The 20,307-nt window shown below is 27.5% G+C and overlaps 3 protein-coding genes and 1 long non-coding RNA gene across 5 annotated transcripts; all 4 read right to left on the minus strand.

Annotated features, from left to right (window-relative positions):
- Nucleotides 1–154: 154 nt before the first annotated feature.
- Nucleotides 155–2,166, minus strand: LOC130670344 (uncharacterized). Its single transcript, XR_008990354.1, has 2 exons — nt 1,957–2,166; nt 155–645 (listed from the first exon to the last, which is right to left on the minus strand). It is a non-coding gene; the product is annotated as an uncharacterized LOC130670344 (long non-coding RNA).
- Nucleotides 2,167–3,939: 1,773 nt separating this feature from the next.
- On the minus strand, nt 3,940–4,572 carry LOC130670551 (ankyrin-1-like). Its single transcript, XM_057473968.1, has one exon. The coding sequence runs from the start codon at nt 4,570–4,572 to the stop codon at nt 3,940–3,942; it is 633 nt and encodes a 210-aa protein (XP_057329951.1).
- A 6,077-nt stretch (nt 4,573–10,649) lies between these two features.
- LOC130669287 (protein Smaug) lies at nt 10,650–17,619 on the minus strand. 2 transcript variants are annotated; one of them, XM_057472074.1, is made up of 6 exons: nt 17,396–17,619; nt 15,558–15,867; nt 14,365–15,456; nt 14,120–14,279; nt 13,785–14,031; nt 10,650–13,063 (listed from the first exon to the last, which is right to left on the minus strand). In XM_057472074.1, exons 2-6 carry the CDS (start codon nt 15,769–15,771, stop codon nt 12,899–12,901), a joined length of 1,878 nt encoding a protein of 625 aa, XP_057328057.1. In that variant the 5' UTR covers nt 15,772–15,867; nt 17,396–17,619; the 3' UTR covers nt 10,650–12,898. The 2 variants fall into 2 exon arrangements, with proteins under 2 accessions (XP_057328057.1, XP_057328058.1); XM_057472075.1 differs by lacking the exon at nt 17,396–17,619 and adding an exon at nt 16,535–16,816.
- A 1,526-nt stretch (nt 17,620–19,145) lies between these two features.
- LOC130669288 (protein yippee-like 5) lies at nt 19,146–19,910 on the minus strand. The gene is made up of 2 exons (XM_057472076.1): nt 19,585–19,910; nt 19,146–19,455 (listed from the first exon to the last, which is right to left on the minus strand). The coding sequence occupies exons 1-2, from the start codon at nt 19,743–19,745 to the stop codon at nt 19,266–19,268; spliced, it is 351 nt and encodes a 116-aa protein (XP_057328059.1). The 5' UTR covers nt 19,746–19,910; the 3' UTR covers nt 19,146–19,265.
- Between the last annotated feature and the right edge of the window lie 397 nt (nt 19,911–20,307).

Here is a 20,307-nt window from a genome sequence, read left to right on the forward strand (position 1 = left end):
TTGGAAAAAATGGAATGAAAAAATTAGAAAAGAAAAATTACACTCTAATTACCGATGAATTTTCCATCGGTAATTATTAATACGATGAATATAATCTGAAAAGTCAATAAATCAGACCAGTAAAGCCGTAATTCCTTTAACAAATAAAATAAACTCTGGTCGTTTCATAAATTCACCAATAAATTTTTATTATTATTAGGTCTGTTCAGGTTTGATCTTTTTTTCCCGGAGCGTTAATTCTGGATGGCGTTTTAAAAAACTTGCAGCCCACTCTCGGCCCGCCATTTGACTCAACGAATCGAAGCGGTTTTTAATCTGATTAGCTGTGGCATAATCATAAGCCATACGTCGTAGATTTTCTGTAGTCAACCCGCAGTATCTATTTTCCATTTGCTTGCAATAGCATACAAATTCTGCTTCTTGCTCTTCGTTAAAAGTTGACTTCCATCTGCCCAATGAACGAGCAACTGCATCAAGTTTAAGTCGTTTCCGTAAAGAAGACTCGCTGATACCGATTGCACTTGCAGCAGCTCTCTTACTTTTTCCATCAGCTATCAGATCTTTTGCTCGAGAAATTTGTTGTTCAGTAACGGGAGCACGTTCAGGTTTTTTTCTTATATAATTACGCGGCATTATGAATTAGATCTGATATAAAATAAACATCAATTAGTTTTTTTTTAGAAAAATTCCTCGTTCTTTCCTGTAAGACGGCGCGGGTAAGTATGCGTGCGTGCACACTTACTCCAGACCGACGTATTTTATAAATTCGTATATCGCATACCAAATGCCAAAAGGGCGAATAAAAATTATACGCCCTTTTGGCTTTGAAGAACCAAAAGGGCGTATAATTTTTTTTTTCTGCCAATCGTTTTGTAGACATGTTCTAAGTCTAAAAATGAAAAAAAATTTTCCAAAGCCAAAAGGGCGTATGTCTCAAATACTAGCTCTCCACCATACGCTCCGCATGGCGTTGAATATAAGAACGAATATTGAACTTTATTATCTCTAGCTTATAATTATTAATTATTTGGGAATTTCCTAGTTGATTAAAAATTAAAGTTGATTCTTTTAATTACATTGGACTGTCTAAGATGATGAAAAATTAAAGTTACTACCATCAAAAATGTTGACTTTTTCAAAATTTTTTTTCATACAAACCTTCTCCGGACAATTTTGAAGACTGTTTTTCGAAATTTTTATAAATCCTGATTTTTTTTTTATACGCCCTTTTGGCTTTAGATCGACAATTTCCTAAAGCCAAAAGGGCGTACATCTTAAAATACGCCCTTTTGGCGTTAGTAAGTCAAAAATTTTTTTTTCTGCAGATCTTTACGTTTCGAGCGATTCTAAAAAGAATGGCAAAAAAAAATTTTTTTATACGCTCTTTTGGCATGGAACCCTATCTAACTGCTGTAATACGTCCTTTTGGCATTTAGCACGCGATATAATAGGGGTGTGCAACTAGTTCCAATGTATGAAATATTCAAATTTTTCATATAAAAAATTTACGAATAATTCACAAATTATCTTTTGAATGATTTAAAATTGTAATAATTTTTTGAATAATTGAAATTTTTGTCAGAGGTAAATAGAGTTTAAACACAAATATACGAGAAAATTATTTTTGTTTACTTTAAAAACTAAACTCTCCATTAAATAAAAATTGTATATTTAAAAGCTGACCAAAATTGTCTCAATTCAAATCGAGTAATTTAAAAAGTTACAAATAATTCAAAAACTTTCGTACAATTGTAAAGTTGTCGAATAATTCGAATAATACGATAAGATTCGGATAATTTGATTTGAATTTCGTATCGAATAGATATATCAGATATATCGATTCGATTCGAACCCGATTCGCACATCCCTAGTATATAACAACCGCGACTAAACATAACCTCAAAAGTTATGCTAGACAATAAAGTTAAATATTACTGACATAAAAAAATAATTTACCTTTGATAGCAAAAGTTAATTCTGGTGCACCTGATTCTTTATATGTTTAAAAACAAAATAACAGATGATTTAATCTCACTTTCTCTTGCATAAACTAATTCTTCGCTAATAGTCATGTGGGGAAGTGTACGCTGTGGGTAAGTGTGCGCAAGACCATTCATTTTGGATTGAAATGCATGGGTGTGCGCACACTTACCCACCGCGCACACTTGCCCCACATGACTATACAATTGACTGGGCTGCGCATATCATGACCCCTCTGCCCCCCTTTGGAGATAAAGGAGGTGCGTACACTTATTGACTGCGCACGGTTACCCCGAATGATGACTACATGATACAAAATTTTCAAGACTGGATCTGAAAACTAGACACTTGAAGCTACAATTTGCAGTTTTTTGTTTTTTCTGTACGACCATTTTTCTTCGAGTAACCGCCTCCTGAAAATCCCTTGAAAATTTGCAATTTCTTCAATACCCCTTATTTTTGTGTGTGAATGTAGCAGACATCAGACAAATTTAAAATTATTAATAAATAGAGCAAATAATTGAAAAAATTAAATTAAAAAAAAAATGCGCATTTACAAAATTTTGAAATTAATAAGTACATTTTTTATAAATATTTTTAAAAAAATCATTTACATAATGATGTCTGCTACATTCACACTCATTTATTTTTTGTGACTACCCTGATTAAAAATGCTCATTGAAAAGTATTGAAAAAGATGAAAATTGAATACTTTTGAATAAATCCTATTCCATAAGGTTTTCATCTGGAAATAAAATTAATACTTTTCAATGCATTGAATCTAAAAATAATATAAGAATTCCTAAACTTCCAAAGAATTGAAAAAGATTCGAATATCGAATAATTTTGCTGAATCCTTCTTAATACTAAAATAGTTCCATATTTTGCTTGAATTCTTTTCAATACTTTTGAATTCCATTATAAGAATTAGAAAGCATTCAAATGATCGAAATTTCAATTCCATTTAATATTTTCCAAAATCTCCGTATGGATTGAAAAGAATTGAAACAATTTTCAATACTTTTCAATGAGTATTTTTAATCAGGGTAATGTATACATATAAATGAAGAAAATAAAAAATAAATCGTTTTAGAAAGTCACAAATGTTAAGAATGAAATATTTTATTTGATACATACATTATATACATATAGGTCATATAACTAAAAAACTAAATTACTACTGATACATCACAAAGTTATTAATAATAACTACAAAACAATACTTTTATTTAAATATTTTATTTACAAATTTTTGTCGTAATAATCGACTAATTTTTTTAAATCTGCATTAGTTAGGAATTTGAACATTTTCCATGCAAAAATATTTGGGAGTTCAACATTATTAAAAATGGCACAAACTAAACCAATAGCATTAAATAACAATTTTTCTCTCCCAAATGCTTTCTTCAATCGAAATTCAATCATTTCCGCGTAGAGTGGACACATAGATTTAGTATTCAAATCTAAAAAAGTCTTGTCACTAAAATATTTCAATTTTAAAGCTAACTTGTGTAGGCATTTACACAAAACATTGTGAAATGTAACATTACTTTTGCCAATATTAATTTTTTTCATACGTTCAATTTCATTAACACACTGATTTCGCAGTTTACCAAACTGTTCATTCACTAGTGCTATGTTTTTTTCACTGATGTAAAACGAGGCAGCACTAAGTTTGACAACGTGCTCTTTCATTATGTCTCTAACTTTTGCTGGATATCGAGATATGTCATCGAATGCCGGCTTACTGCAGCTGTTTTTTAAATTAATATCTATTTCAGCATCTAGAAGGTACCTTATAATCTCACCTTTGGATGACCACTCAACTCCATCATGCAGAGCTGAATATTTAAAATTTGACACTTTATTTATGTCAATCACGGTATCACTTAACAATAATTTGAATGCTTCCACATGTTGAAATTTCACGGCAGAATGTAGAGGAGTATCTGCTATCATTCATTCATTCTTTGAACCATTGACATCTGTGTCATGGGCAAGAAGAAGCTTCATAACTTTTAAATTGCCTTTTCTAACCGCGGTGTCGAGTGGTGTTGCACGGGTTGAAAAAATATTCGGGTTGGCATTTTTTTTGAGAAGTAATTCTACCATTTCTTTATTACCTTGATGAATGGCCATGTGTAGTGGTGTTTTTTCCAAAGACACTGGTTTATTAGGTAGTTTAATCGAATAGGATTCATTTCCAGTCGAACCACTATCGATGTCAGCACCATTTTCTAATAATAATTCAGCAATTTCTATGGATTTTCTCCTAACTGCCAACTGTAATTGTGTGAAACGAGGGTCCACAGGTATTTTAGCATTGACGTCTGCTCCACAGTCAATTAAACTTTGAATGATCTTCAAATTTTGCTTCTTAACAGCAATATGAAGAGCTGTACCCCATTCTTGGTTTGTTAAATTGACATCAGCTTGCTTGCTTAGCAAAAAATCAACCAATCTTTCATCGCAATCCATAGCTGCTGTTTGAAGAAGCGTTAATCCACTCGTCAATGGAAGCACTGAATTGACATCTTCAATAACTCCTTCTTCTATCAAATTATAGATGTTGTTTGACTGTAAACTTTCCATTGTAATAAATTAGAAATAGTTAATAATTGTCGATTTTCAACAGAAAACTTTGGCACTTTACTAGTAGTGTGTAACAGTTCACTTTGTAAAAATTCAAAAATTATTAAGTTTGTAGTTTTACTAGAAGAGTAACTGTATGACTGATGGTTTCACGATCAAAAATGACTTTAGATAACGATGTCCATGGTACCTCTTACATTACCATAAGATCCCTACCACTTTATTTTTTTCTTTGTTATCTTCGCCTCTCCCTTTACCTATACAATTATCTAAGTTCATTAGTTCGTTCTTCTATAAGTATTTTACTTATTTTCTTAAAAGAACTAAATTTTTTTAATACCTGATACTTTCAGTATCATAATTGTAATAGTGGACGGCAAAAAAATGGAAATTTTCTTGTTCGAGATAAACATATTTAGTGTTAGCAGGAAAAAAAAAATTTTTCAATGCCCATGACGGACTTTTTGCGATCTACTTGTGTTTATTTTTTCTCACGACTATAATTTTCCATGGCAAAAATTTTGTCGATTTTCGCGGATAATTGTCATGGAAATTCAATAAAATTGATTAATTTCACAGAAATATTGATTTGTTCACATGATTTAAAAAATTGAAAGATAATTTTCAATAAAACTATCATATAACTATTGAAACATGTATGTTTTTTGGGATTAATAAAAGTATCGATTCGAACTAGAATTTAAAAAATTCTTTTAATACAATGCTGCATTTTTTTTTGTTAAAAAAACCAATATCAGTTTTTGATTATTGTGAGTTTATTAAAGTCTTGTTGTGGATTTCAAAACATTTAAAAAACTAATCATGCATGAAAAAAACAGAAACAGAATTTTCAATTAAAACTATTGTTCTTCAAACATCCATCACTTCCAAATAAAATGGTATATGGATGGTAAAAAAAACCATTGAAAAGGGATAAAATAAAATGAACTAAATTGTGATTTCAATTTTTATCGCATTCTCTAGTAGCTATCTTAGTCAAGATCTTGAAATCACAGTATATATCGCGTTACACCCGGGTGCCATAAGGGCGTACCAATAAATTTTTTTCGGGAATCGTAGTTATGCCTGAAACGGGCAGAAATGCAAAAAAAAATTTTCGGGAAACGACGTATTTTTACTTTAAATGCATAGAAATGATGAAAAAAAATTTTTTTTTCAAATTTGAAAAATAATAATTTCTCCGTGTATATTAGAATATGAACTAAAATTCTTGTATCAATTATTTATTAATAATCTATACGATTAAGAGAATAAGGAAAAGTTTGTTCCCACCATATCTATATGATAGAATTAGTTAATGTTATTGAAATTGGTACCATTAGATAGTTCTTGACTTGAATTTGTGCCTTTTCATAGTTTAAACTCTTTTTAATTGCCAAGTATTGAGATAAATAGATTTATCTACATCATTCGAATAACATTTCAATTACGCGAGAGAAAAGACGATCGTATTTATTTTCTTTAAATAAATTAATACTTTTATTATTCTGTCACTAAATATGAGTGTCACTGAATATATAGCTATATTATTTATATCGCGTTAGTTATTTCAAAATGACAGATTTTTATACTCCCTTTGGTTTTAGGAAGCTTCTCGAAGTCAAAAAAGTGTGCATAGGAACAAAAAAGGATTCATTGACACAAAAAATCTTTACTCGCCTAGAGAAAATTTTTATTTACCCCAAGAAATTTTTTGCATTGTGAATTGAAAACAAAAATTTATTTAGAACTAGAAAAAATAACTTAGTGCAAGGAATTATTTTTTTGACCAAAAGAATCTTTTCTCGCCCCAAGACAATTTTTGTATTTAATTGATAATACAAAAAATTTCTTGATGGTAATTAAAATTTTTTGTGGCAAGAAATCTTTTTTTTCTGCGTATTTTATAAATTTAGTAGTGATATTTGGGCAGTCACGTAGGGACTGCAGGTTGCTCGTCTTAATTAATCATGTAAAAACTAATTTACAACAAAAAAGGTTTTACCGAAAAAAGGTACAAATGCGTGGGATCAAGTGTGACATAAATAAATAAATAAATAAATAAATAGACAAACAACAATTTATATTTTTAATTGCGTATGAAAAATTTTTTTATTGAAAAGTGGTTTTTTATTTTCACACTGCAACATTAGTGTACTTTCGTCTATCAATTACTATTATTATTGTTAATATTATAATTATTATTATTAATATTATTGTTATCAATAAATTCATAACAGTACAAAAATTGCGTTTTTACAAATTGTCTGGCTTATATAACTAATATAATAAATCCCAGCTAGCAAACACTTTTTTTATCAGAGGAGCCCGCTTTCCGAATAAAAAAAATTGCAAAGTAAAGTTATGGGCAAAAAATTAAATATATTTTTTCAAAAAAGAAAACAGAGATCATTATCCATTAAGGATTTTTTATAATCATTTTTTAAAAATAAAAAATGAGTTTTATCGCTTGCTATCTGGGTTTCAAAGACACCATTTGCCAAACTCTCGTATTAATTATAATAAAATATTCTTCTATCCATTTTACAATGAACAAATGAACAAATTATCACCACACACACACACGCACACAAGCACTTCAAAAATCATGCAGCGAGTGTTTGGCTAATTCATTATTTTTTTTAAAATCTGGGTGTCTCATATATAAATTAAAATACGCATACATTACTAAAAAAAAAAATCTAGCAAGTCTGTATTATTATTACTATTACTTTTTTTTTCACTTAATTAACAATTAACCACCGCCTAAAAAAAATTTTCATCTAAAGCAACATTACCACGAAATTTGACTTTCAATTATTTAATAATAATGATTTATTTTTTTTCTACTTTTTCATGTTATTTATTAATTTTTTTTTATTTTTCATTTTTTTTCTTAACTCTCAGCCTTTTACCTAAGTACACACAACCCTATTCGCCAGTCTTAAACACGAGAACACGTGATACATTGTTTTATTCCATTTCTAAATTTTATATACATACACAGAAAAAAGGGGATTTCTTGACGCAAAATATTTTTACTCACCCCAAGAAATTTTTTAATTGCCCTAAGAAATTTTTTGAATTATAAATTGAAAACTAAAATTTTCTTGAGGAAAAAAAAAATTTATTGCGTCCAGAAATTTTTTCCATCCCCAAGAAAATTTTTGTTTTCATTTAATAAAGCAATCCTGAAGTTAGCAGACAATTAACGATTTTAAAATTTTTTTTTCGACTATTTAATTACAAAAAAAAAAACTCTAAAAATATGCACATGTAGAAGATTGAAAAAGCTATAGGTGCAATTGTTTTAAATATTTTTTTTTTATAATTTATCGTTTTGAAAAAAATTCAAAAATTATTAGGTGTCGGTTAAATTCAGTATCATTTGATAATGCAAAATATTAGTGAGTGCCGATGTAGCAACAATACGACAGTTTTTTAATTACATATAAAAAAAATTAAATAATTAAAACGATAAAATTTTTTAAAAATGCATGTACTGAATATTTAATTTTCTAAACATGCATTTTTTTATTTTTATTTTATAACCATTTCATTTTATTATTTCAAAGTTTAAAAAATTTTCAGATGTCTGCTAACTTTACTATCATAAAATATTATGAGTGTGAATGTAGCCGACAATTGGTAATTTTCTAAATATAAGAATAAAAAAATAAAAATTTAAAAATGCGTACTTAGATAATTGAAAAACTAGTATGCGCATTTTTTTCAATTTCGATATTTTAATTAATTAATTTATTTATTTATTTATCAAAAATTAATAAACTGTCCCATATCTGCTACATTCACGTAAAATATTTCTTGCGTCAAGAATTTCTTTTTTTCTGTGTATATATTTATATAGATATAGATATATGTTTATATAAAATAAATACAGACTCCTCTAATATAATATAAATTTAAGTGTTACATTTTGTTAAATATAATAGGATTATTTAATAACGAGCTAAGAGTGAACTCCAAGTCGCACCAGGATGTCGAATACGTTTGTGGTGGTTTTCGTGATGTGTGATTATTACTATATTGATATTGATTATTAATCAATTAATTAACTAATAGCAGTGAGATTACGGTGGTAGTGAAGAACAAAAAAAATAATTAACAGGCATTACAATGCGTGGTTTCATTTTTAAATCAAATAACGTTATCTTTTTTTTTTGTTTTCAAGTCGATGACCCTTGACTCTCATGCTCTCTAAGACTCGGTACACCATAAGATTTTAAATTATCAATTTGCTACTAAATTGACAAATAAAAACTTGACTTGCACTTAAATTTTTTTTTTAATGTTACTTTAGGTCCTGCCTTTATAATAGATAAGATAAAGTGATTCATTTACTGATAAATTATTACACTGAAACGAAATTCCCGCTCTTCAATATCAAGCACAGGAACAGTCTTTATATTTTATTGGCTCATTACAATTACAATCCATTTCATTTATTGTTTAATCAAATTGATTAATCCCATTATCCTTTTTTTATTTCAGTACATGAAGCCTATCCGGTGAAATTTATCTTATTCTAGCGAAATAATTAATATATATTTATATATGTAATTAATTCACTTGCACAGAGTATAATCATTTATTGTTGCATTGGTTATTTAAATGTATAATATATAATTAATCGGAACATATATATATGAAATGATTAAAAAAAAAAAAATAGTTAAAAAGAAAAAAAAATGTTGACTAGCTTTTGATCATAAAATTGACAAATTCACAATTACTGTTAACTAAACAATGGATACAAGTATGAAAAATTAATATACGCAGAAAAAATGTTTTTTTTTCATCAATATATAACAACACTTTTAATATTAATCTAATTCACTGGGACATAAAAAAAAGTCTTTATATTTAAATTGACTCAAAGTTTTTTTTTTTCATTATAAAAATTTTAATACTCTGGTCGTTAATAAAAGAGCTAGAAGCATTATAAGCCTAAAAAATATTAATTGCTCCTATAGAAATATTAAAATATAATTTTTAACTATAGTAAACTTCATTTATTATTACAACAATTAAAAAATGTATTATTACGATGAAAAATTCTTTTTTGTCTTTTTTTACAATGAGACCTCTTTTTAACTATTATCTATTTTGTTGTTTTGTTACTTTATGAAATAAATTTTTCTTTCATTGTTTGCGTTTATAATCTTGGGTATCAGTGATTGCTTGGTGTAACTCTATCGAGCCAGCTCATTATCATCAATAAACATGACAGTTATCGGGATATAGTTTAATAACCAATCACCAATTATTTATCACGTATCATCGATAATTGTTAATCAATTATTAAAATACTAAATATAGTAATAATGCTATTTATCAGCAATATTAATTATTATTAATTATATTTATTATTCTAAAAAAATTACTACTAGTACTCCTTATTCATTTTTTTTTATTTTTCTTTTTTTTCTTTCTTTTTTTTTATTTTTTATATTTTTTTATTAATACCTTTCTCTAATCAATTATTATTTTGACAGGTTTTTTTCCCTTCCGCAGTCTTCCAATTGTTACATTCACGCGCCAACAATTAGCATAATATGGTCAAAGTTATATTATACATTACATTACTAATTATTACAATTAATTATACATTTTTTAAAAAATTAATTAATTAATTTATCGAGAGACAATAATAAGAGATCATAATTATCTAAAGAGATTATTAATGCATTTACTTACATACATTTTTAAAATTATTTATTACATATTATTATTTTTCTCAGCTAATCAGGCGCGCGAAATTGTCAGTCTTTCATTATTTTTTTTTATTTAATTAAATTTTTTTTACTCAGCATTTAAAATTATTTAATTATTATTTAGTAGATTTACTTGTGTTGCACAAAAAAATATTAAGGTATATCGCAAAGCTAATTCAAGTGCTAACGCTTAGTACGTTGTGTTTTTTTTTTTATTTATTTGTTATTTACTTATTACTTTTTTTTATTTTAATAATTAATTTATAATTTAAAGCCACAGATTTCGATGTTACAAGCAATTTTATGTGATGATAATCATTACAACTATTTTTTTATACTATATTTATGTTTTAAATTTTTTTTTATTTGTATTGTGAAAAATGACAGGTAATTAAAAAATAATTAGTACATTTATTGCGACTTGCACTCATATTACTTTTCAATATACCTTGTAACTGTTTGCAATTTATATATATTAGAGAGGTCGTTAAAAATGAAATTTTCTCGGACGCCCTATAAAAAACTTTATTTAATGAACAAATACGTGGAGAATTTGGTTTCTTTTTTTTAAGTAAAAAGAACACGTGCCTCAAGACGATCAAAGTTCATTTCTCGATACAATCGCGGTTTTTTTAAAATATCTCATGAAATATGCAGACTAAAGGAAAAAATCATAGGAACAATTTTGTAGGAAATTAAATTCTTGACAAAAAAGGTCATGTTAATTTTTTTTATAAAATGTGTATTTATGAAGATATTTTAAAAAAACTTTCTAAGATCTTATCAATTGAGCATTTTAAAGATTACGAATGTCAAAAATCATGTTTTTCTTGAATATAGACAACTTCGTCACTCATAACATATCAATCATCAATTCTTTTCATTGTTTCTATATACTTAGAAAAAAATCATTTTCAACATTTGTAATCCTTAAAACGCTCAATTCGTAAGATCTAAAGGAGTTTTTTAAAAATATCTTTATAAATACACATTTTATAGAAAAAATGAATGTAACCTTTTTTGTCACAAATTTAATTTCCTACAAAATTGTTTCTATGGTTTTCTTCTTCAATCTGCATATTTCATGAGATATTTAAAAAAAACCACGAATGTATCGAGAAATGAACTTTGATCGTCTTGAGGCACGTGTTCTTTTTTCTTGAAAAGAAAAAACCAAATTCCCCACTTATTTTTTCATTAAAAAAAAGCTTTTTATGGGGCGTCTGAGAAAATTTTATTTTTAACGACCACTCTAATATATATATAAATATTCGCAAACAAAAATAATCGATTTGTTTTTTTTTTGTTTTTAAAACCAAATAATAATTCATTATATTAATATTAATTAAAAATTAATGATTGTAATTTATAACGAATTAATGATACTAGTGATAATTGTTATGAAATAATATTACTCTAATAAAAAATATGGAATTACGTATATAGAGCGGTCTTTAGTCTTACTATACTGCCACCGAGATATTAAAATAATATTTTTATTTGTTAAAAATTTGTATTAATAATTTTGTTAAGATTTAATTAATTATAAAGATAATTGTGTATATAGTTCGCTATGTTTGTATACGCAGAAAAAATTCATCTTTATATAAGTGATGTTTGTGAGATTATCAAAACAAATAAAAAATAAATATTTACGCAACTCAATTATATCATGCAACAAATAATTTCTGTTATTATAAATCAGTTTGAAAATTAATTTTAATTTAAATTTTTAAAATAATTATAAAATAATTTGATTCGATTATAATTTAATTAAAAAAAAATCAATTGCTAAGTTCTGTTTGACGGAACTGTTAAAAAAAAAATATTTACTATTTATAAATCAGTCGATAAAAGAAAAAAATTACAACGCATATAATGCTTGATTGATGTTTTAAAATAAGAAGAACTCCATTTCCTGAAATGGATAACATAAAATATTGCAAATAACGCGTAATTTGTTTACTTCATTACATTAATCATTTATTATTAATATTACTATTATTTTTCTTTAATTATCGTTTACATTCATCAAGTAAACAATCGCGTTTTAATTACAGTATTTTTATTCTTCTTTCTCACTACGAATTTTTATCAAATTCTATCGTAGTATACAATATATATTTTTATTTATTTTTTTTTTAATTAATTAATTAATATAGAAGTAAAAGTTAGCGGAAAGAGTCAATCTTTCATTAGCATTTGGCTTGCCAAATTCTGTCAGTTTTTTTTCTTTTAATTATAAATAATACAATTGCAATGACTGTTAAAATATGATTTACAAATTCATCAGAGAAAAATTAATTAGTCAATGCTTGTTATTATATATGAATATACATACATATATATGAATATATATGCATATTCTGTTTATTTTTATTTCTTTTATGAATTAAAATTGTCGATGCTTCTATATAATCCCCGAAAATTACGGCTAACGAGGGCACTTGTCCCGTGTCAATTTTAACTACTAGTTTTTCTTATTTTTTTTTTTTACATATATATATCAATATATATATGCATACGGTATAGTAAAATAGAATAGCGAGATGGATTGGTGAAGTTGAAAAGAAAAAAATGATGAAAATAAATTAAGCCTCACCGAAATTGCCAATAGCTTGCTCAGTCATACGTATACACAGTGATTCAAGTCTTGAATTTATTTCTGGCTCGGTCGTTTCTAATGATGTGTTATTTTGACTGAGAAAGTGATCACGCGGCGCACTAAATGTACGTTGTAGAGTTTTTTGCAATTGCTATAGTGAATCAAACAAAACAAAAAAGTTAATTAAGGCCATTCTCAGACAGTGCTCCCTACTATTTAAAAATTTTCAATGAGTCAATTGTCGTTAGCGTATCACAATTTTATCGATTGATTAAAAAAAATTTAAGTATTAATTGAAAAAAAAAAATTTTGTTGAAATAGATTTTAAAAAAATTACTCACACTGTAAAAAAATCGGGAGTAAATTCGGATTTTATTTAAACCTGGATTCATTCCATCACTCGGAGTCTCGGAGTTTTTAAAAATCATCACTCTGCATACGGAGTAAATAGAGAGTTTGTCTTTTCATCGGAGTGATTTGAATTTTATTTATATCCGCATTCACTCCTTCGGAGTAAATTTCAATCCGAGGGGACTAAATAAATAAACCGGAGTTTAACCGGAGTTTATTAAATAAATGTCAGGAAAATCTTCATACCAATTTTATAATTCGAATTTTGTAGGCTAAAATTTATTCAAAAAATTTTGTTTAACTCTCATTGATAACAGCTGTAAGTAATTTTTTTTAATTCTACGGCAAAATTACTACTACATTGTCCTTTTTTCAATTGAGGTTTGAATTTTTTTAAATTAATTAATAAAATTTGAATACGATTATGACAGTTGGAAGTCATTGCATATTTTTAAAAAGTGGGGGCAATGTCTGAGAATATCCTTAATACATAATAAAAAATCAAGGAAAGTAATAATTACCTCTAAACTATTTTCTTGTAAGCTCGGTCGTTTTTCAGCAACATGAATTGTTCGTAAAATATTCGAATTAATTCCATGATTATGATTATTCTGTAAGTACGGTGTTGAAATACTATTTCTGTGTGAACTTGTCATAAACTTATTATTTTGTAAGTGATTATCATGAACTGGAGCTCTGTAGATACTGGGTTTTTTAGTGTGCGGATTTATGTAAAATCGTCTATTGCTGTAATTTCCATAAGCCCACCTGTTTATATTCAATTATCATAATTATTAACAATAAAATATTTTTATTTCACTTTACAATAATAATAATAGTAGGCAATTTAAATTACTTTGGTGTAGGTCGTGGGTTTCCCAATCGACTGCGCCACTGTTGTACCTTCTCTTTCTGATTTGGAGTGAAACAATCATGTTGAAGAACTTTTTCTAGAACATTAATGCAGCCGACGAGAATCTGTTCATCAATCATATCCAATACCAATCTGCTACATACTAAATCATTAAATAAAAAAAAATTACTACGATTATATAACAATGAATGATAATAATAAAACATGAATGAATCGAAGAAACATACATTTGCCAATAACTTTAGTAAACTGTGCTGGAATATCCTGGGGATCATCTTCCTGACTTGGTTTTAGGGGTGTCATAAGAATCGTATTAAGTTCGTCGAGAGTAGAAACAAGTAACAGAGCTGGTCCGTCACCAAAAGTTTCAAGGGTATCAATCGGTGTCAATAATTCTTTTTCTAATTTAACAAGAGTCGAGTAACGTTGTTGCAATTTGCTAATTGACAATGCTAATTTATGACGTGCACCTTTGGTGACACCTTGTTCAGCTAATTGATCTTCTGTTAATTGCAACATCTCATCGTAACTCATCGTCGTAAAAAGATAGCTATATTTATGTAAGCGTAGTGTTTTTAACCAACGCGGTACATCGCGCATTCCGCTGCTGAGTGGACGACTCGATGCTTCATCCAAGCGTCCCTCGCTGCCGCTGCTGGTACACGAACTCTGGGGACTGAGAGGACCCAAACCAATAAGACCGCTGGAGTTATCACCAGACACACTGAAACTACGTGGTTTGTGTCTGGTACTATTATGAGTATTATTAGTACGTTCAGCAACTTCTAGATGATGAGGTGGTGCAACTGGTGGTGTTAAACTGTTTGATCTTCGCTGACGAATAATTTGCGGTGGAAATTGTACATTAAATGTATTATTGCCCGACTGTCCGCCACCACTGCCACCATTACCAGTAAACAAATGTGATGCTTTATTAGGATGCTGTTGATGTTGTTTTGAACTTCTGGTCTCTCCTCCTCTACTCCACGTGATCTCCCATTTGTTTGATGGATTAGTGTACTCTTCTAAACTATGAATAGGTGGAGTACCGGTTATTCTTTCTTCTAAATGTTTTAACCACTGGGTTAATGATCTACGATCCTGGCTTGTTATTGCTGGATGTATTAATGTATAACTCAATAGTTGTTGAGTTTGTTCAGTAAATTGTCCAGTGCTAACACAGTGGCTTACTAATTCAGGAATAGCCACAAGATAACATTGCTTACATTCAACATTACCAGGTCGTAAAAGTGGCAGATGAGCTAGTAGTTGATTTATCGCAACTTCAGTTGACTCTGACAGCAGGGAATTGATGAAAGCTATAATATTTATAGATAAAAAAAAAAAGTAATTTTAATAAATAGGAATTACAAAAATAAAAGTGTGTAAGGTGTAAATAGAATTAAAACAAAGTATTAACCTGGATTGTTGGCATTAAGCTCTTGCGTATCGAGTTCAGATAATGCATGAAGCGAATGCTGTACTGCTTGTGCCAAAAATCGTGCTTGTACTGCTGGTATTCGGCGTAAAAGAGCGTACAGTACAACTGTTTGTTCACACTCATTCCACTGTGAAAATACACGAGTAAGTTCGCCAACTTGCTCGCAAAATAATGCACCCGGTGCCCACTTCATATTTAGTAGTTTATCCGTACTTGAGTACCAAGTATTTATTATTATTCTTTACGTCCTGACGTCCTTGGATGAAATTTTACAAATTTTCCTCGTCTCCTAATTACACAAAGAAAAAAAAATTTTTCTCTTTATTTATAAAATTAAATTAACAGTAAAATAAAAAAATTTGAATAAAAATAATATATAAGTATTAATAAAATTGTATAAAACAGGAATGAATAAAACGAAAGAGCAGAGAAAAATAAAATATAATAAAAGACTACAGCAAAAACGGAGCACCACCCAACGCACAACAGGTCATTCGCCCCGCTGGCACGAACCTTTCTCAACCTCTACCATCATTGTCGACTAATCTGTTATGTTGAAAATAATATTGACTTGGCTCTCTTTCTTCTATACCAACTGCGTATACTGTTATATACTATGTATATATAACATACTATATAAAATATATACAGCGTTAATAATTCACATATTCATGATAATAATAATAATAAATTTAAATACTGATTACACCTTGATAATTAACAATGGAATTATTATTATAATCATAAAATTTACTTATATTAAAACATACACATAACCTCAACGTATATATCATCGATAAGAATTCCGATGAGGTCAAGTTTGTTTACCCCACGATGAGTGTATTTATAGCAACTCGCTCGACTACCATATAATCCATTCCGGCGTTGAATTGCAATTTATAAAAAAATAAAATAAAACTAATGGAAAAAATAAAATTTGAAATATAATAACTTACGCGCTCTTGTTTCACCTCGCCGACAATATGTCATTGAGTAAGACAATGCATTTAATTGTGTGTTAAAAAAAAATGTAATAATAATAATAGTACTGACAATAATCACAAATGAATTTAATGATTTTATTATCCGATATTTTTATGTTATATTAGAAGCAGTAGGCGTCAGTTTAATATTAAATGATACGATGATGACGACTCGACGACGACTAACAACCCGTCTGCTGTCGTAGTGTTAAACCGACGACACAAAATACACGCACATGTATACACCAAACGCACACATAAAGTCTCAAATTTCAAAAAGGAATCTTTCCTTCTATTCCTATATATGTATATATATCTCTATTATTGGTCTCTTTCTCTTACACAAACGTTGTGGGTTTAGTTTGTCCTTACTCGCGTCGTAAGCGTCGGCTGGTTTTAAACCTAGACAAGAGGGACGAGGATTAAAGGGGATGGGCGTCTCGCCACCATCTTCAATGTTTGGGTCTCGATTATCGTGATAATATACATATATATATATATATATATATGTATGTATGTATGTATGTATGTATGTATGTATGTATGTACATATGCATGTATGTACGTTAAATATTTTTTATATTTTGAAGGTCGAAAAATTCACCATTTTACTCTATACTCCAGATTAAAAATTAAATTAAAAAAAAATATACGAAATTAAAAATATATTATTTATATTTGAAAATAAGAATTTTTAAAATTGAATGATTTCGGCCATTAACCGCGGCACAAACAATTTGAACGCCGCTTTAAGTATTAAATAATTTTTTTACAATTGTTTTGTTTATTTCGTATATTTTTTTAAAAATAAATAAAAATTTGAATTATTATTACCGTAAAGATGACAGTTTTTCCTCAGCAATAATGTTCAGATGTTTAACACAACACTTATTTATTAACCGTTAGAGCATTTTAGCGTTGACTTTTTTTCTCCTGTCGAGTAAATATCAATGTGTGGATATATAGTGTATGTATATGGTTTTATTTCGTGTGATGTGTGTATATTATGTTCGTTTTCCACCATGCGGTTTGGTGGGCCTACGTGATCACACTAGTCTGGTTCACTGCTCCGTTCCTGCTCTACCTCAGTAACGATATTTTATTGGTTCATCTTGACTCCGTTTGACCAATTAAAATTTATTATTTATTTTGTTATTGTTTGCGCAGCTGCTAGTCATTTTTCAACGATTTTATTCGACTGATCCCGCATTTTTTACTAACAATTTATTATTTTATTTTGTTTTGTTGCACCATCATTATTGTTGATAATTATTATATTGAAAATAAATATGAGCGTGAATGTAGCTGACCAAAGACAATTTTTTAAATTTTAACATAATTGAATAAAATGTAATCAGAGTAAAAATTAAAAAATGCGTATTTAGACAAATGAAAAATTTCTACGCGTATTTTTTTAAATTTTATTATTCTAATCAATTTATTTAAAATTTATAAACTGTCTTATGTCTGGTAAATTGACACTCATAAAATAAATGACAGCTGATGGGTTCTTTTATAAAAAAATAATATGAAAATATATATATACATATAAAGAATTTTAATATTTCGTAGGCTTTTAAAAAATTTATTTTTAAAATTAAGTGACATAAATTTAATAACTAAAATTTTAATTTATTGTTACAAAAAAATAAAAAAAATGTGTCGGGATAAAAAAAAGTAAATATAAATTATTAAGTTTTTATTTTTGATACAAATTAATGACAATAATAAACATAAACTTGAAAATGTTAAGTTAAAAAAATATAACAGTTAATTCAAAATTTATAATATTCAAAATATTTATTTTCGTTGTATTTCAAAGATTATAATCATTATTTTTATATAAATAAATGAAAAATAATTAGTAACCTTGAAAAAATTTTATGTGCGTCCCTCACCTACATTTTATTTATTTTGAAATTCACGAGACAGGTAAAGAAAAAAAATTAATCTTGAGGTCTGTAACTAATTTACGACCCAAGTAACCCCAAGGACTCTAGGTATAAATCTAAAATTTTAATATCATTTCACTCATTATTCAAAAACATTTTTTTTTCTTTTATTAATTATATTTATTTTTCATTAATTTATGCGTATTTATTTATGAATAATTAAAGTCAATCCACAGTATTTTATTATGATACTGAAGTAAGCCGACGTCTAATAATTTTTAAATTTTTTTTAAAACGATCTCTTAAAAAAATTGCACCTCTAGTTTTTTAAATTTTCTGTACGTGCATTTTTTTAGTTTTTATTTTTTTGAAAAAATTGTCTGTCAACTTCAGGATCATAATTTATTTATATTTAATTACGAGTGTGAATGTAACAGACATCAGACAAATTTAAAATTATAAATAAGTAGAGTAAATAATTAAAAAAATCATATTTATAAAAATATGATTTTTTTAATTATTTACTCTATTACACTTATTAATTTCAAAATTTTTTTAACGCGCATTTTTAAAAATTTAATTTTATTAATTATTTACTCGATTTATTAATAATGTTAAATTTATCTGTCTGCTACATTCAAACTCATATTTTATTTGATATATTGATTGAATTAACACGGAACACCATCGGATAATTTAAATTTATATTAATATATTAATAATTGAGTATAAATAATAATCAAATAATTTCTTTTTTCTTACTATTTAAATATATAAATAAAATAATAATAATGATAATAAATTTACAGGTATTAAATATTCTCGCCCATTCCATCAGTTTCAGTAACAAGAGCTCTTTCTAAAATAACACGTCCTTCTTTGTAACGTTGATTGTCATCAGTTGCGAACTCATAAACCCAGCCAAGTTTAGCATCACAATTTTTACAGCTCACATCTCTGACCATGTGTCTTCCTGTCAGCATTACACGATCTTGAACTTCACTTTATAAAGAACAAAGACAACAGAGAAATAAATTATTACGATAAATGATAAATCTTTGATAAATATGACAGTAGATAAATTGTTGAAAGGTTTGAGTATTAATTAAAAAAAAAAAATAAATAACATACCTATAATTCAAATTAACGACTTTATTAAAAAGAAAAGCTCGTCCAGTCGCTCCTGTGAATCGTGTACTGATCAGCTGATTTCTGTTTGTTAAATTAGTGTCACAGGAAGCACAAGAAAATAGACGAGTACCTCCAATATGCTCAAGAAAAATTACACCCATGATTTTTTAATAAATATTTATTTAATTTTTTTTTTATTTATTAATTGGTAGTATTTAATTACTGGGCTTAATATTTGTTGGGTAAGCTTTTATCATTCAAATAACGAAGGTTCGGATAGTATGAACACTAAATGTCGTCTACGTCCAGCAGCAATGTCCCTGTGTTTTGTTTTGACGTTCTCTTTAAAGATGGCGGAACGTCAATACTTGTGGCGGTAAAATTAAAAAAAAAATTTTTTTATTTTTTATTTGCATTGATAAAATTAATTGATCATTAATTTATTGAGATTGAAAATTATATGCATACCATTATAATTATTTGAACTTCTTACAGAAAAAATCCAGAATTTTTCAGTACAAAAGAAATTATTGTTTTAATTAAACTGTCATTAAAAAAATTTTTTTATTTCCCAAATAGCAGACAAATTTGACATGTCATAAAGATGTTTTTTGAAAGGACAAGAAAAAATTTTTTTTTTGTCTCAAAGCCAAGTTTATATAAATAAGACATGCAGATGTTGGTCCTAGAAGTCATAGGAAATTTGTGTTCTTTTTTTCGTCC

Source organism: Microplitis mediator, chromosome 6 (genome assembly GCF_029852145.1).
Source record: "Microplitis mediator isolate UGA2020A chromosome 6, iyMicMedi2.1, whole genome shotgun sequence".
In the NCBI taxonomy this organism is placed as follows: Eukaryota; Metazoa; Arthropoda; class Insecta; order Hymenoptera; family Braconidae; genus Microplitis; species Microplitis mediator.

Coding starts and splice junctions, on each gene's coding strand:
- LOC130669287 (XM_057472074.1), bottom strand. CDS start 15,771: ATGAAGTGGGCACCGGGTGCATTATTTTGCGAGCAAGTTGGCGAACTT. Junction 14,280..14,364: donor TACTAAAGTTATTGGCAAAT/GTATGTTTCTTC, acceptor TTAATGATTTAG/TATGTAGCAGATTGGTATTG. Junction 14,032..14,119: donor AACCCACGACCTACACCAAA/GTAATTTAAATT, acceptor GAATATAAACAG/GTGGGCTTATGGAAATTACA.
- LOC130670551 (XM_057473968.1), bottom strand. CDS start 4,572: ATGGAAAGTTTACAGTCAAACAACATCTATAATTTGATAGAAGAAGGA.
- LOC130669288 (XM_057472076.1), bottom strand. CDS start 19,745: ATGGGTGTAATTTTTCTTGAGCATATTGGAGGTACTCGTCTATTTTCT. Junction 19,456..19,584: donor GTCGTTAATTTGAATTATAG/GTATGTTATTTA, acceptor TTCTTTATAAAG/TGAAGTTCAAGATCGTGTAA.